This window comes from Caretta caretta, chromosome 10 (assembly GCF_965140235.1).
Source record: "Caretta caretta isolate rCarCar2 chromosome 10, rCarCar1.hap1, whole genome shotgun sequence".
NCBI classification, from domain to species: domain Eukaryota; kingdom Metazoa; phylum Chordata; order Testudines; family Cheloniidae; genus Caretta; species Caretta caretta.
The window spans coordinates 32,334,908-32,347,858 of NC_134215.1; the positions used below are offsets into that span (position 1 = coordinate 32,334,908).

At 62.8% G+C, this 12,951-nt stretch overlaps 1 protein-coding gene across 1 annotated transcript; it reads right to left on the reverse strand.

The window, feature by feature from the left end:
* Positions 1 to 122: 122 nt before the first annotated feature.
* PDIA2 (protein disulfide isomerase family A member 2) lies at positions 123 to 11,188 on the reverse strand. Its single transcript, XM_048866931.2, has 11 exons — positions 10,963 to 11,188; positions 8,674 to 8,880; positions 7,956 to 8,089; positions 7,251 to 7,388; positions 6,559 to 6,675; positions 4,933 to 5,058; positions 3,916 to 4,110; positions 2,992 to 3,112; positions 2,104 to 2,285; positions 1,157 to 1,249; positions 123 to 715 (listed from the first exon to the last, which is right to left on the reverse strand). Exons 1-11 carry the CDS (start codon positions 11,186 to 11,188, stop codon positions 635 to 637), a joined length of 1,620 nt encoding a protein of 539 aa, XP_048722888.2. The 3' UTR covers positions 123 to 634.
* Positions 11,189 to 12,951: the final 1,763 nt, after the last annotated feature.

Consider the following 12,951-nt stretch of genomic DNA (forward strand, 5'->3'; position numbering starts at 1 on the left):
GAAGCTGGAGACTCACACAGGTCTTCATGTTCCTGGTTCTGCCACGTGCCCATCCCCCACTCGCCCAACCCCTGCTGTTGCCCTTGCTTGAGATTCGTCAGGAGGTTCATGGTATCTGAGGGGTTCTTCAAGCCCCAGCTCCAGGAGGCAGGTGATGCCATAGGCCTCAGCTTTCAATAGCACCATCCAGTGCTACCCTCCTGACTGCAGGGCTGGGACCCCACACCTGCACCCGGCAGCGGAGACAAAGAACCACCACAGCTGGTTGTCAGGTCTCATGACGTTTATGCCAATCTCACGATTTTGGGGCACAGGTGTTTGGTGTTGGTGTCACTGCCTGAGGGAGCTGTGGGCGACCCTTGGCATGCTGGGCCTGGCTTCTTGGCCATCAGTGCTGCAGGATGGGGTGGAGGCTGGAGCATGTGGGGGGCATGGAGGATGGCCCTGTTCCTGGCTGGGGCTGCTCTGCAAAAGGAGGAGGTGCCAGGCCGCACCCGCCATAGGCCTTGCCACAGTTTGGAGAGCAGCTGCTGCCTGAGGCAGGGCCCGAGAGGCCAGGCCAGCCCAGTGCAGGGTCAGTCCATGCCCCAGGTGCCCGCTCTCAGGGGTCCCAGGGGTAGGTGCAGGGCGGGTCTCATAACTCGTCTCTGCTTTCAGGGGCATCTGCCGGGCGTGTCCCATTTGTGTCCTTGGGCTCCTCTGGGCTCTCAGGAACCTGGGGAACAGCAGGGTGGTTACCATAGAAGCCACTGCCCCCAGCAGGCCCAGCATGCATCGGAGGCAAGGCCAGGACCCCATGGAGAGGGGCAGGAGAGACATAGCTTGCTCCAAAGTGGGGAAGGGCATGAGGAACAGTGGGGGAGAGGGTGTGAGGGACCCTGATCTCCCTGGTGGGGGAGGGGTATGAGGGACCCAGCCCTCTGCCCCATGGGGAAAGGGTGTAAGGGACCATGTGGGAGGGACATGAGGGACACATCTCTTTCCATGGTGGGAGAGTCACTGGGGCTGGGCGGAGCCGGCTGCTGCAGGCTGACGGGCTAACGGAAGGTTGGTGGGTTGGGTTGGTCCAAGTGGCCTCCTTGCTAAAGCAACAGCCTGAGTCAGCAGGCTTCCAGCTTCAAGGGGTGGCAGGGTGGAGCCCTGAGACTCTACTAACCACAGGCTGCGTGTCCTCCGCAGGCAGCGTCCCACCGTTCTCCAGGAACTTGGAGAAGGTCTCCAGGTCTCTGGCACTCTTGTACTCAATCATCTGGTGCAGGCAAAGGAGAAACATGAGACACTGATGTTGCAGGGTTGTCTCTTTGCAGGCTGAACTCCTAGGACCTCCCTGCGGGCAGCCTAGCCTGCCTCTACCCACCACCCTCCATGCTCGGCCTGGGCCAGCCCAATCTCCTGCTTCTGACATTGCCAGCACCAGCTTCTCCTGAGAAGTGCAAGAACCCCCAGCAGAGAATTTGGGGCTAGCCCAGCCCAGGAAAGTCTCCTCCTGACCCCATCGGCGAGTGGCTCCTGCCCAGAAGCAGGAGGGGTTGGAGCTCTGCCAAAGCACTATTATTTTAGTCTATCTTCTTATAACCCTGGAGGGTCCCGTTACCCAGAGAAACACCCAGGCCCTGTTGGAATCCTACAGAGCTCTTGGCCTCAGTAGCATCTTGTGGCAGTGAGTTCCACAGGCTGTGTTGTGTGAAAGAATATTTCCTTTGATCACTGTTGGATTTGTTCCCTTCTGGGATCATTGATTGTCTCTTTCTTCTTGTGTTACGAGACAGGGAGCCCAGACGCTCCCAATCTACCATATCTAGAGCAGTCAGTATCTGATAGTCTGTTACTCTGTCCCCTCTTATCCACCCTCTCTCCAAGGGAACAATCCCAGTCATTTCAATTGCTCCTCACTTTCTCCAACCTCTGATCCTTCTCATCGCCCTTCTCTGCACCCCTGGAGCTCGGCCATATCCTGTGTGAGTCAGGGGACCAGTGCTGCATGCGGTATCCAGATGAGAGCCTAGAATGGGTCCTTGCTGTCACCCAGCACAGGTCCAGGAGTGACCCACCTCCTGCACCCCCATCCCAGTGGGCCCTTCCCATCCCATCCAGACAACCTACCTTCCTGTCTGGCCCAGCAGGGAAATAGTGCAGCGTAGGGTAGCCATGGATGGTGAGATTCGTGATTTCATTGGCTGTTGCATCCAGCTTGGCGATGATGATGTTCTCATGATCTTTATACTTCTCACCCAGCTCCTCCCAGACAGGTGCCATCTCCTTGCAATGTGTGCACCAGGGGGCATCTGTCATGACAGAGAAGGGTTGCTTGTCTGCTCTGCAGGGAGCATCCTGGGGGCAGAGCACTGGGGCTGGGAAAGCAGCTCCAGCAACCGGGCCAGGAAACTGGCAAAGTCAGCAGGGCAGGGGCACACAGCACAATCAGGCTGGACCAGCTGGAGTCTTTGCCCACCGCACACAGCAATGCTGTAGATGCTTGGGAGTGACCCAGGTGCTTAAAATGATTTCTCTCAGTGCGTGGGGTCATGGCTCCTCAGGGACAGAAGGGCTTGGAGGAGACCAACAAAGGAGCTGGATGGCCTGAGTAAGGGAGCTTGGCCAGGGCAGGGTGGGACACACTCTGCAAACACCTGCCAGGTGCCACTCCCCTTCCCCCCGGGACGAGGGGATTGGTCAGTGTGGCAGGAATTGCTAGGCTCCCTGGAGGTGAGACGGCGCAGACAGGGAATCGCCTCCCCAGGGAAGAGAAGGTCACCTGAGACAGTGAGCTCTACCCTTGACACACGCTAGGCATGTCCCCTCTGCCCTGAGGAGCTGGACTGAGTTGCCCGGATCCTCCAGCTCCCATGTCTAGGCAGTCTCTTGCCAGTACAGCTTTGTCTGGTGGCATACGGAGTTAGTTGGTGCTTGTGTCTGCACCGGGCCCTGGCCGAGGGCATCAGGCAGGCCTGGGGGCAGGGGAGGCTCAGACTTGCTCTTGCTGATACTTACAGAACTTCACAAAAACATTCTTGGTCTCGTCGTAAGCCACTTGCTCAAAGTTCTTGCCCACGAGGACTTTAACTGGATGCTTATCCCAGTCCTCGGGGACCTCCTCGCTCATGAGATGGGGCTGCGGAGAGAGGGAGAGGCTGTGTGGGCTGTTTGGTAACTCAATTCCGGAGAGTGCTGCGAAGAGATGCTACAGCTGCAAACGTCTGGGCCGTGGGTGTGTGTGAGCCACACGGGCTTGCACAGGCCTCACACCCAGTTCCCCGCACCTGGCCCTGCAGCGCTCACGCGGTGCTCAGAGGGGGGGCGCTCAGCATTCCTAATACAGTAGACACCGCTCGCTGCCCTCCAGGCTGAGCATTTCTGTGCAAACTTCACATAAAGGGGAACGTCTGCATGAATGGTCAAGAAGGGTCCTTTTGATTGATCCAGCTGCATCGCACAAGGGGGGTCTAAGAACCAACCCCCTGGAGCCAAAGATTCAGATCTTGGCATGGGCAACTCAGCTCTCGTCCTCCTCCGGGAAGTCAGGGGAGTCCCCTGGTATTTGCTGGCTGGGAAACCAAGATCTGCTCTGCAGGGCTGGGTGAGAGCCCAGCAAGGACTCTCTGTAGGGGACGGGGTGCAGTCTTCCCCCAATCTTCTCCCCTGCTCAGGTGCCCCTCTCCCCCCAGAGGTGGCTGTATCTCAGTGGGCACTACACAGCAGCTGGGAAGTGCTCTGCATTAAAGGCGCTAGGGCTGGGATGGCAGCAGGTTGGGGGCACAGGAGGAATGTGGCCAGAGCCCCCAGGTTGCCCTCACTTAATCTGGTGGTGGCACGTGGCCTTCAGCTCTCCCAACCCCCACAAATGGCAGTGCTCCCCTTCCTGCTGTCAGGAGGGGTGGGCTGGGCCTGAGCCCTGGGCATGGCTGCTGTGCGCACCTGGACCTTGCCATCAAGCACGGCCTGGGCAAAAGAGCCCACGGCCTGGGTGGTGAATTCATCTGTGGCCATGCGGTACTTCTTATTGGTCTCAGTGTTGATGAAGCGCAGGGTGGGGGCCTCATGGCTCTTGAGGCCAAAGTACTGCAGCACTTGGGCGCCTTCCCCATTCACGTCGATGAGCACGAAGAGAACCTACAGTGGGGCACAGACGTAGGGCAGCCGCACCCCAGACCAGCCCTACCATGGCCTCCCCAGCCCTGGGACTGAGCTCCCACCCAGACCAGCCCGATTGGGCCCTCCCCAGCCCTGGGACTGACAGTCCCCACCAGGCTCCCTCACTGCTCCCCAGTGCCTCTGCTGGGACTGAGAGCCCTCCACGCACCCTCGCTGCCCCACAGAGCCTGCACTGGGACTGCGAGACCCCCACCCCATGCTCTCCCACACCCCCGTGCTGGGAGTGAGAGCTCCCACACACCCCCTCGCTGCTCCACAGAGCCTAGGCTGGGACTAGGAGCCCCCCGCAGGGCCCCTCACTGCCCCCAGTGCCTGCGCTGGGACTGAGGGACCCCCCCAAGCCTCCTCACTGCCCCACAGAGCCTGCGCTGGGACTGTGCGCATCTGAGCCTGTCCTTTCCCTGACACCCTCACTCCCCCTCTTGGCCACTCTGGGCCAGGATCCAGCCTCTGCAAGGCATAGGGCCTCTCCTGAGCCAGCCTGGCCCAGAAAACGAGCCACTCCCATTCCCAGTGCTGGGGCTGCGAGACAGCGGACGCCAGGGCTGGGATGAGGCTCTCAGGCTTAAGGAACTCGACCACACGCCCAGCCAGGCTAGCCCACAGTGCATGCATGTGATGCCAGCCACGTGTTGGTGTCCCACAGCCCTGGCAAGAGACCTGCCAGCTGGGAGCAGCCTGCCTGGCCCGGCCAGGCCAGGTGAGTGGGGCATGCTGGGCTCAGAGGCTGCAGCTCATAGGGTCAACGCCCCACTGCCAGGGACATGACTAGCTGGTTACCTGGCCCCTGAACGGGGGTGCGGCAGCCCGGAAGCTGCCCAGGATCTCCAGGTGGGGCTCCAGGGTCTTGTTAATAAACAGCAGCAGATGGTTGAGGATTTTTGCCCCAAATATCTTTGGTGAGTTCTAGGGAGAGAAAGAGGGTTTGCTGGCCAGTGGAGCGGGTGGGAAGGGTCCCCGCACACATGCTCCTGCAGCAACTACCGCACAGACCCAGGGCAACAGCTGCAGCCCCAGGGTCCTGGGAAGGGCTGGCAGGAAAGGCCTAGTTGTCTAGACACTCTCTATGAGTGTTTGTCTGCCCATGCCAGTGTCCCGCAATCCACACACACCCATCCCGGCTGTGCAGTGAGCAGTGTGCCCTATGCCAGCCCTGCCCAGTGCCCTGGCTGCAATCCACACAGAAACCCCTAGATGTGAGCCCCTCATTTCCCACCACACACCCCAGCTGTGATTCCCCCTCCACATCCGGCTGTGCAGCACGCCATGTGCCCTAGGCCAGCCCTACCCAGTCAGGGCCGGCTCTAGGTTTTTTTGTCGCCCCAAGCAAAAAAATGTTTGGCTTCCCCCCACCCCAGCCCTGGGATCCCCCCCGCACCCTCCTGCCACCCCAGCCCTGGGCTCTCACCCCCCCACAATGCCTTTCCCCATCCGCACCCCCTGCTGCCCCAGCACTGGGCTCTCCCCCCACCCGCACCCCCTGCTGCCCCCAACCCTGGGCTCCCCCTGACCAGTGCTGACTCCGCCCACTCCCCCCTCACCTCCAGCCGGTCCAGCGCTGACAGGGTTGGGGTAAGCAGCCAGGCTCCCAGGCCGTGCCTCAGCCCAGGGTCCCTTCAGCCGGGGCTCCCGCCCCCAGGACAGGCCGGGACTGGGGAGGGCAGAGCAGGGGGGACCACCCCGGCGGGGGCTGAGGAGCCGGGGCAGGGTAGGCCCAGAGGGAGCAGAGCCCCAGAGAGCGGGATGCGGGCTCCACATGACAGTGCCCTGGGAACCGGTCCCCGCTATGGCCCCATGGCTGCTGCTGCTCCTGGCCGCCCTGCTGCAGCCCCTGGGTGGCTCGGGCTGTTTCGCCCAGCCCCGGCTGTGGCACTGGGGGGGCGGCCGCCCTGCGGCACCTGCAGGCGGCTCCGTGCGCCCCGCGGGGCGGCCCCCAGCCCAAGTGTCCCGCCCTCGGAGCCCACCCGGCCCAGCCACAAGGTGCGGGCGCTGGTCCCCGATGCGAACCGCAGCAGCCCCAGGGCACCCACCGCGCAGGACACACTGCTGCTGCCAGGGCTGGCTCTAGGCTTTTGCCACCCCACGCAAAAAAAAGATGGCCAGGATGCCGCACCTGAAAACGTGCCACCCCCAAGCACGTGCTTGGTTTGCTGGTGCCTAGAGCCAGCCCTGTTCCCCAGCTATAATCCCCCCCACGCATACACAAACACCCCCACCCTCCCCCACTGTTCAGAGAGCAATGTGCCCTAGGCCAGCCCTGCTCACACACATCAGAGGGCTGTAATCCCTCCACCAGTCCTGCCCTGCAGTGCACTGTCTGTGTAAAGCCCTCTGGGATACAGCCTGCTGGGTCTCTCTGGGGCTGTTCTCATTGGGGGGGGGGGGGGAGGGGGGGGGGAGTCTCACCTGACTGGTGAACTCCATCACCAGCTCCAGGCTGTGCAGGACAATGAAGCGGGAGAGCTCCTCCTTGTTCAGGCCCAGCTCCGCATCCAGAGGGAAATCCACCCGCTTTTCATCAAACTGCAACAAACCAAGGTGGGGCAGTGACACACACCAAGAGCATGGAGCTAAAGGTGGGAGAGGCTGGGCAGGGCCCCAGGCTGCCCCTGCACTAGCAGGGCACCCCATGGGGCCATGTCCTGCTGGGGCAACAGCCTTGGGAAAATGCCCTGCCCTGGCCATTACATTAGCCCCTCCTACCAGGCCTTTCCCATCCCAACGTACCCGCCTTGTCACCTGCTGGGGCTAGTGCTCATGCCCATCTCTGGGTGGTCCATCTCTGGGTGGTCCATCTCTGGGTGGCCCATAAGAACGGCCCTACTGGGTCAGACCAAAGGTCCATCTAGCCCAGTATCCTGTCTTCCAACAGTGGCCGGTGCCAGGTGCCCCAGAGGGAATGAAGAGAACAGGTAATCATCAAGTGATCCATCCCGTCGCCCATTCCCAGCTCCTGGCAAAGAGAGGCTAGGGACACCATCCCTGCCCATCCTGGCTAATAGCCATTGATGGACCTATCCTCCATGAATCCCCATGTCCCTGCTGGGCTGTAGCTGGAGTAGGACCAGTGCCAGGTACCCTGCCCCACCACCTCTCACCTTCTTGAAGAGGCAGACGGTGTCGGGGGTGACGCTGTATTTCTGGAAGAGCTCTGTCCTGTTGGAGACCCCAAAGGTCACGTCCACAGCATCACTGGCAACTTCATAAAAGCCCTGCGCAGCCTTGCTCTGCAGGTCCTGCGAACACCCCGGAGGCCCTGAGCTGGTCTGGGGGGAGGGGCACTGCGCTGCCCACCCAGACCAGCTCCCTGGCAGCCCACTGGTGAAGAGCACCCTCCATTTAACATGGCTCCCACAGCCACAATGCCATGATGCTGGCGCCACGGGGACAGTGCCCTGGCCCCTCGCCCATGAGCTGCTCCCCAGCAGGCAGGGGGTGGGACTGGGCTGAGTGTGCAGGGCTGGCCTGTGGCGCTACTGGGGCACCAGGGAAGGGGAGGTGCTCACTCCTTTGAGAGGTGAGTACTGGGGGGGCAGTTGCTGGAGGGCCCTCCCACAGCATACACACAGGGCTGGCATTGGATCATGGCACCTCCTGGCCAAGCTCAGGGCCTCCAGGGCAGGGGGACATTGTGGTGTGGGCAATGGCCCTGCCAGCCAGTGGGGAAAGTCCCCACCTAGACACCCTGGGCAGCCACCGCCCCACCCAGCTCAGGGGCATGCTGAACCCAGGCTGCCCCAGCTCCACACCCGGCAGCTCTGCCAGGCCCCATGTCCTCCGCTCCTGCCCTCCAGGCCCCACACCTTGAAGAACCCGACAACGATGACGTCCTGGGACGTGATGAACTTCTGGGCACTGGCCTCATCCTGCAACAGCTCCGCGCTGGGGCCAGCCTTCCGCCGCATCCACCGCACGATGCCCTCGGCGTCCCGCTGCCCTGCGCACAGCACCACCGCACGTCACCTGCCTGAGGCGCCCCCCCCGCACCATGGCACACAGCCCTTCCCGCACTGCAACCCACAGCCGCCCCCTACACTGCAAACGCCTCTCCATAGCCCTCCTCTGCACCACACAGCCACAGTCCCCCCTGAACCCTGGCCCACAGCCCTCCCCACAGCCCCCCCGCCCTGCAAATACACACACCCAGCCCCTCCTCTGCACCACACACCCATACAGTCCCTCCCCTGCACTCTTATCTACAGCCCCAACACACCCCTCCCCCGCACTGCAAACCTATACTCACACACACACACATTGCAAACCCATCCCCTCCCGCACAGCCTCTCCCCTGCACCCCCCACACTGAAGCCCCCCCGTGGTCCCTCCCCTGCACCCAACTCCACAACCCCTCCCACACACCTTGATCCACTGCTCCACACAACCCCTCCCCTGCACTGCAAACCCACAACCCCTTCTCCACACCACTGCCCCACACCCCAAGGCTGTACTGGGTGAGGATCCCGTCCCAGCCCCACCATGCTCCAGAGCAGGGACCCCCCCCAGGGCAGTATCAGGCTGTACCTGTGAAGTCTATGGGGTGTGTGCGATTCCCGTCTCGGAAGAGCTTCAGCACCGGGTACCCTGTAACGCCGAACTCGGCGCTCAGGTCCACCTCCTCCGTCGCATCCACCTTGGCCAGCCGCAGGCCCATGGAGTCATTCTTCAGGATGCCAGCGGCACGCGTGAACTCAGGGGCCAAGGCCTGGCAGTGCCCGCACCAGGGGGCATCTGCGAGAAAGGGGAAGGCTGAGTGGCTGAGACCCCCCCCCGCAGCTCTGCCTGGAGCAGCTCCCAGCATCCTACCCTGGCCCACCTCATATGAAATCCTCCTGGGGGCTCCACCACCTCATGCTCTGCTGCCCCACCCAATCTTGGGGAGATCAGGACAGAGTCCAGCAGGGGTCACTGTCACAGCCTGGGGCCTGCTGGGGGCTGGAAGAGGGATGGCATGAGCACCCAGCGTGGGGCAGGGGGCTTCGCACAGACTCGCCCCTAGCACAGCCTGGGTTTGCCCAGCCTGGCCCAGCTGTCACCCCTAGTTGGTTACTGGTTGTTGTTGGCTCTGCCGGGAGGGCAGTACCCATCTGACAGCCCCCTGGAGGGCTGGGTTCCCCCTGGGGCAGAGTCGGGGCTATGCAGCCTGCTTCAGGGCCTGGAAGCACAAACCCACCCGGTCCTGCCTCTCATTCCCAGGTGCTCTGCCCTCTCTGCTGGCCCCCTATGCTACCCAAGAGGGCGGGTCGGTGCTGCTCGGCAGGGCTGCCAGGGGGATCCCATGTCATTGGGTGATGTGTTGGCTGGTCCTTCCTGCTGTCAGCCACGCTGTGAGGTGAGGGACATGACTGCGCCTCCAAGGCTCCCTTGCCTCTGCCCCGCCCTGGGGTGCTTCGGCTCCTTTCCATGGAGAGACTCAGCCTGGCACCACACGTCCCCCTCCTTCCCCCATGGCCCTGCTCTGGCCCCAGTTCACAGCGAGGCCTGGGGACACTCTGCAGCTGGGCCCATTCACCGCACCTGTTCCGTGACTCGGGACAGGCCCCTCAGGGCTATGAGGCTTCCCTGTGGGGGTCACAGACTCCCAGCAAAGGTGACCCCCTCCCCCACCTCCAATTGCTCGGCCTAAAGAGCAGCCTGGGCCTGGCCCCAGAGGCAGCAGGGCCCAGCTGGGCTGCCCTGGCCCCTTCACACACAGCCAGTACGCTGGGACCCTGTCCGGCTGGGTCGCCCATGGAGCCATGCTTGGGAGTGCCGTGCCACACTGTGAGCCAGGCCATGCAGGCCACTTCCCGGCCTCTGGCTCTGAAGCTAGGCCTTGTGGGCAATGCCCGCGTCCAGACAGAGCACAGCCACAGACTGTCCCACCTGCAGAGCAAGCACAACCTGCCAGCCCACATGCACTTGCGCAAGGAGCTGCCAGTGGAGCTGCTTGAGGCAGTGACTGGTGCAGAGCTGCCAGCAATAAATGGTGGGGACGAGAGCTCTGCATCCAGGCCCCGGGGAGAGCACTGCTGCCTTTGCGCCCAGGCCCTGGAGAGAGCTCATCGGGATCTGTGCCCAGGGAAGAACATGGCAGGATCTGCACCCAGGTCCTGGGGGAGCATGTTGGGATCTGCGCCCAGGGGACAACACATCAGGATCTGTGCCCAGAGAGTGTGTGTTTGGAGCTGTTCCCAGGGGAGCCCCTGGCAGGATCTGCGCCCAGGGGCAGGGGAGAAGAGTGCAGGCTCTGTGCCCAGGCCAGGCTCATGATGTTGCTTGCCTGGGTCTAATCACAGCTCTGGCTCTGTGGCTTTGCTTGTACCACTCTTCTGGTCCCCCGGCTCCTGTGGCCCCTAGGGAGTCATTGGGCCTTGGGACCAGCTTTGCCTGCACATTAATGTTTAACCGGCCAGTGTCTCCTCGCTCAAGCCAGGACACCCTTCCCGTGGGAAAGCCACCACCTGAGCTCTGCGCTGAAGGACAGCCAAGCACGGGGCAGCCACTGTTTGCTCTCCCTGGCGCTCAGAGTACAGATGCCCAGGGTCCCACTGGCAGCTGACAGGGCCAAGCACCTGCGCTGACAGCTGCAACCACTTTCCCCTTAGCAAGTGCTCCCGAGAGCCAGTGACCAGCAGGGCATGCACAGGGCTAATCCCAGAATAGAGCAGGCATCCTTGGGGCCCCTGAACCCAGGGCTCCACGGCTACTCAGCGGCAGCGCACAGGGTTTGCCGCGAGCCCAGCTGGGCAGCTGGCTGGGGATATGGCCCATGCTGCTGCTGATACCCTCTGCCTGGCCTGAGCTGTGTCTCATCCCTTTCCCCCAACTTACAGAACTCCACCAGCAGCAGGCGGTGCTCATGCAGGGCTCGCTCAAAGTTGTGCTGGTGGAGAACCAAGACATCCTCTTCCTCCAGGAGCTCATCAGAGACAACGTCCTCTTCCTCCTCCACCACCCCCTCTTCGACCTGGGCGTCCTTGTCTTCTCCCCAGGTGGGCACCAGCCAGGCCAGCGACAGCAGCAGGACCACGAGCAGCGGGGACTTGGAGTAGCCCATGGTGACAGCGCGGAGAGCAGGCGAGCAGCGCACCAGCCACCAGCAGGAGAAGGTGTTCTTGAGGCGACGGGGGAAGATAAGGGCACGGAGGAGCGGGTGGCGCCTGGCCCATGGCGCTCGTGTCCCTTTGTTACTGGCTGATCGGCTTCAGATAAGGCGTGCAGCCAGGAACAAGCAGGTGGCTGCAAGAGCTGTTTTCCAGCCCAGTTCTCAGGCCCAGGCTGGGGACTGTGAATAGCGGAGGCCAGCGACCCACTGCACTTTGCCCTGGGGCTGGGCAGTAGATCCCCAAGCACCCTCCCTTGGGCACAGCTCCTACCACACCTGCCCCTAGGGCCTGGGCTCTGAGGCCTCCCACACCAGCCCCAGCACAAGGAAACGGCCCCAACAATGGGTTAGTGGAGGGTGGGCAGCTGCCAGCCATACCCTTGTCCAGCTGGCTCCCAGGGAACCTGCCTGGGCTGGGGACAGGAGCAGGGCATTGCCAGCCATGTGCACAGCACCGCACATAACCCAGTACCATGCCCCCTGCATTGCTGGCTGCCCGGCCAGCTCCGAGACATGGCACTGTTTGCCTGGCAGCAGTGCCCTGGGCCTGGGTGGGGAGCGGGGCAGCCGTGTCCCAGGCCTGGCCAAAGAGACTTTCCCAATACAGTGTCAGCTGTGGCCCAGGCAGAGGGCTTTAACCTATGGTAGCAATGAGCAGGGCCTAAGCCAGGGGTACATTGCTGGAGGGAGGGCGGGGGGTGACAGCAGGATGGGCAGCTGTCAGGGGTGACAGACGGGTACCCTCGCAGGAGAGCACAGGTGGAACATTCAGCCTCACCAAGCCCACGTGCCTGGGTTGCTCTGGGCAGCAGAGGTCCTGGGGTGCCAGTTGCAGGTGGCACCTGCGCCCAGGGTGCAGTGGAGCTGGAGCTGGAGCTGGCTGATGGCTCAGGGTGACGCTCCCAGCCCTTTACTCCTGTGGTGCGATTCAGGGGCCCTGCAGGGACGTGAGCAGGCTCCCTGAGCTGCTGGGAGACCGCACCAGGTGCAGTGGGGAGCCACCGGCAGCAGAGCCCACAGCCGGGGCAAAGGGCCAGCTGGCACCAAAGAGAGGTGCTGCAGCACAGCCGGGAGTGACTAACAGAGAGCGGCTCGCCCCTCCCTGCCCCGCTGTGAGTCTGTGGGGAGCCCAGCTCCCCCTGCCCCCAGTATGTTCGTAGGGGGAAGAGCAGGAACCCCTCCCTTCAGTGCCTGGAGGGGCTCTCCCTGCAAGGAGCCTGCGGGGAAACTTGGAGCAATACCAGGGCCCACTCAGTGCAGCGCACCTCTCAGCCCGGCAGGGGCCGCTCCCGCTGGGACCCCCAACAGCACAACTCCTACTAGCCACACAGCCCTGCCCCAGCCGGAGCAGGAGCCGTGTGTGCGGAGGCCAACAGCATGCCCCCAGGTAGCCCTGCCAGGCACTAGGAAGGGACAGAAGTCACGTGCCAATCAGTGGCAGTGGTCAGAGGCTCGGCAGCCAGGAGTAGGCCCCTGCAGAACAGCCCGGCCATGGCTTCCTCTGCACTAGACTTCATCCTGCTGCTCTCCCAGCCCCTGTGCGCAGGGCAGCGTGGGAAGCCGACGGGCACAGAGCACCACCGCTCAGCAGTTGCCTTCATAGGAGTAGGAGCCCAGACCAGGGGCTGCGGGGCCCTGAAGGGCAAATGGCACTCTGGGGGGGAGCCCGGAGCAGGGCCCCCCCTGGAGTATTTGGAAGCACCAGCCAGGGTGCA

Bases quoted from the DNA above. Each gene is read 5' to 3' on its own strand.
- PDIA2 (XM_048866931.2), bottom strand. From the start codon at position 11,188: ATGGGCTACTCCAAGTCCCCGCTGCTCGTGGTCCTGCTGCTGTCGCTG. The intron at 8,090-8,673 runs GTACAGCCTGAT...TGCTGTGCGCAG, and splicing joins ACACCCCATAGACTTCACAG to GGCAGCGGGACGCCGAGGGC. The intron at 4,111-4,932 runs GTAACCAGCTAG...GCCCCACTGTAG, and splicing joins CACCCCCGTTCAGGGGCCAG to GTTCTCTTCGTGCTCATCGA.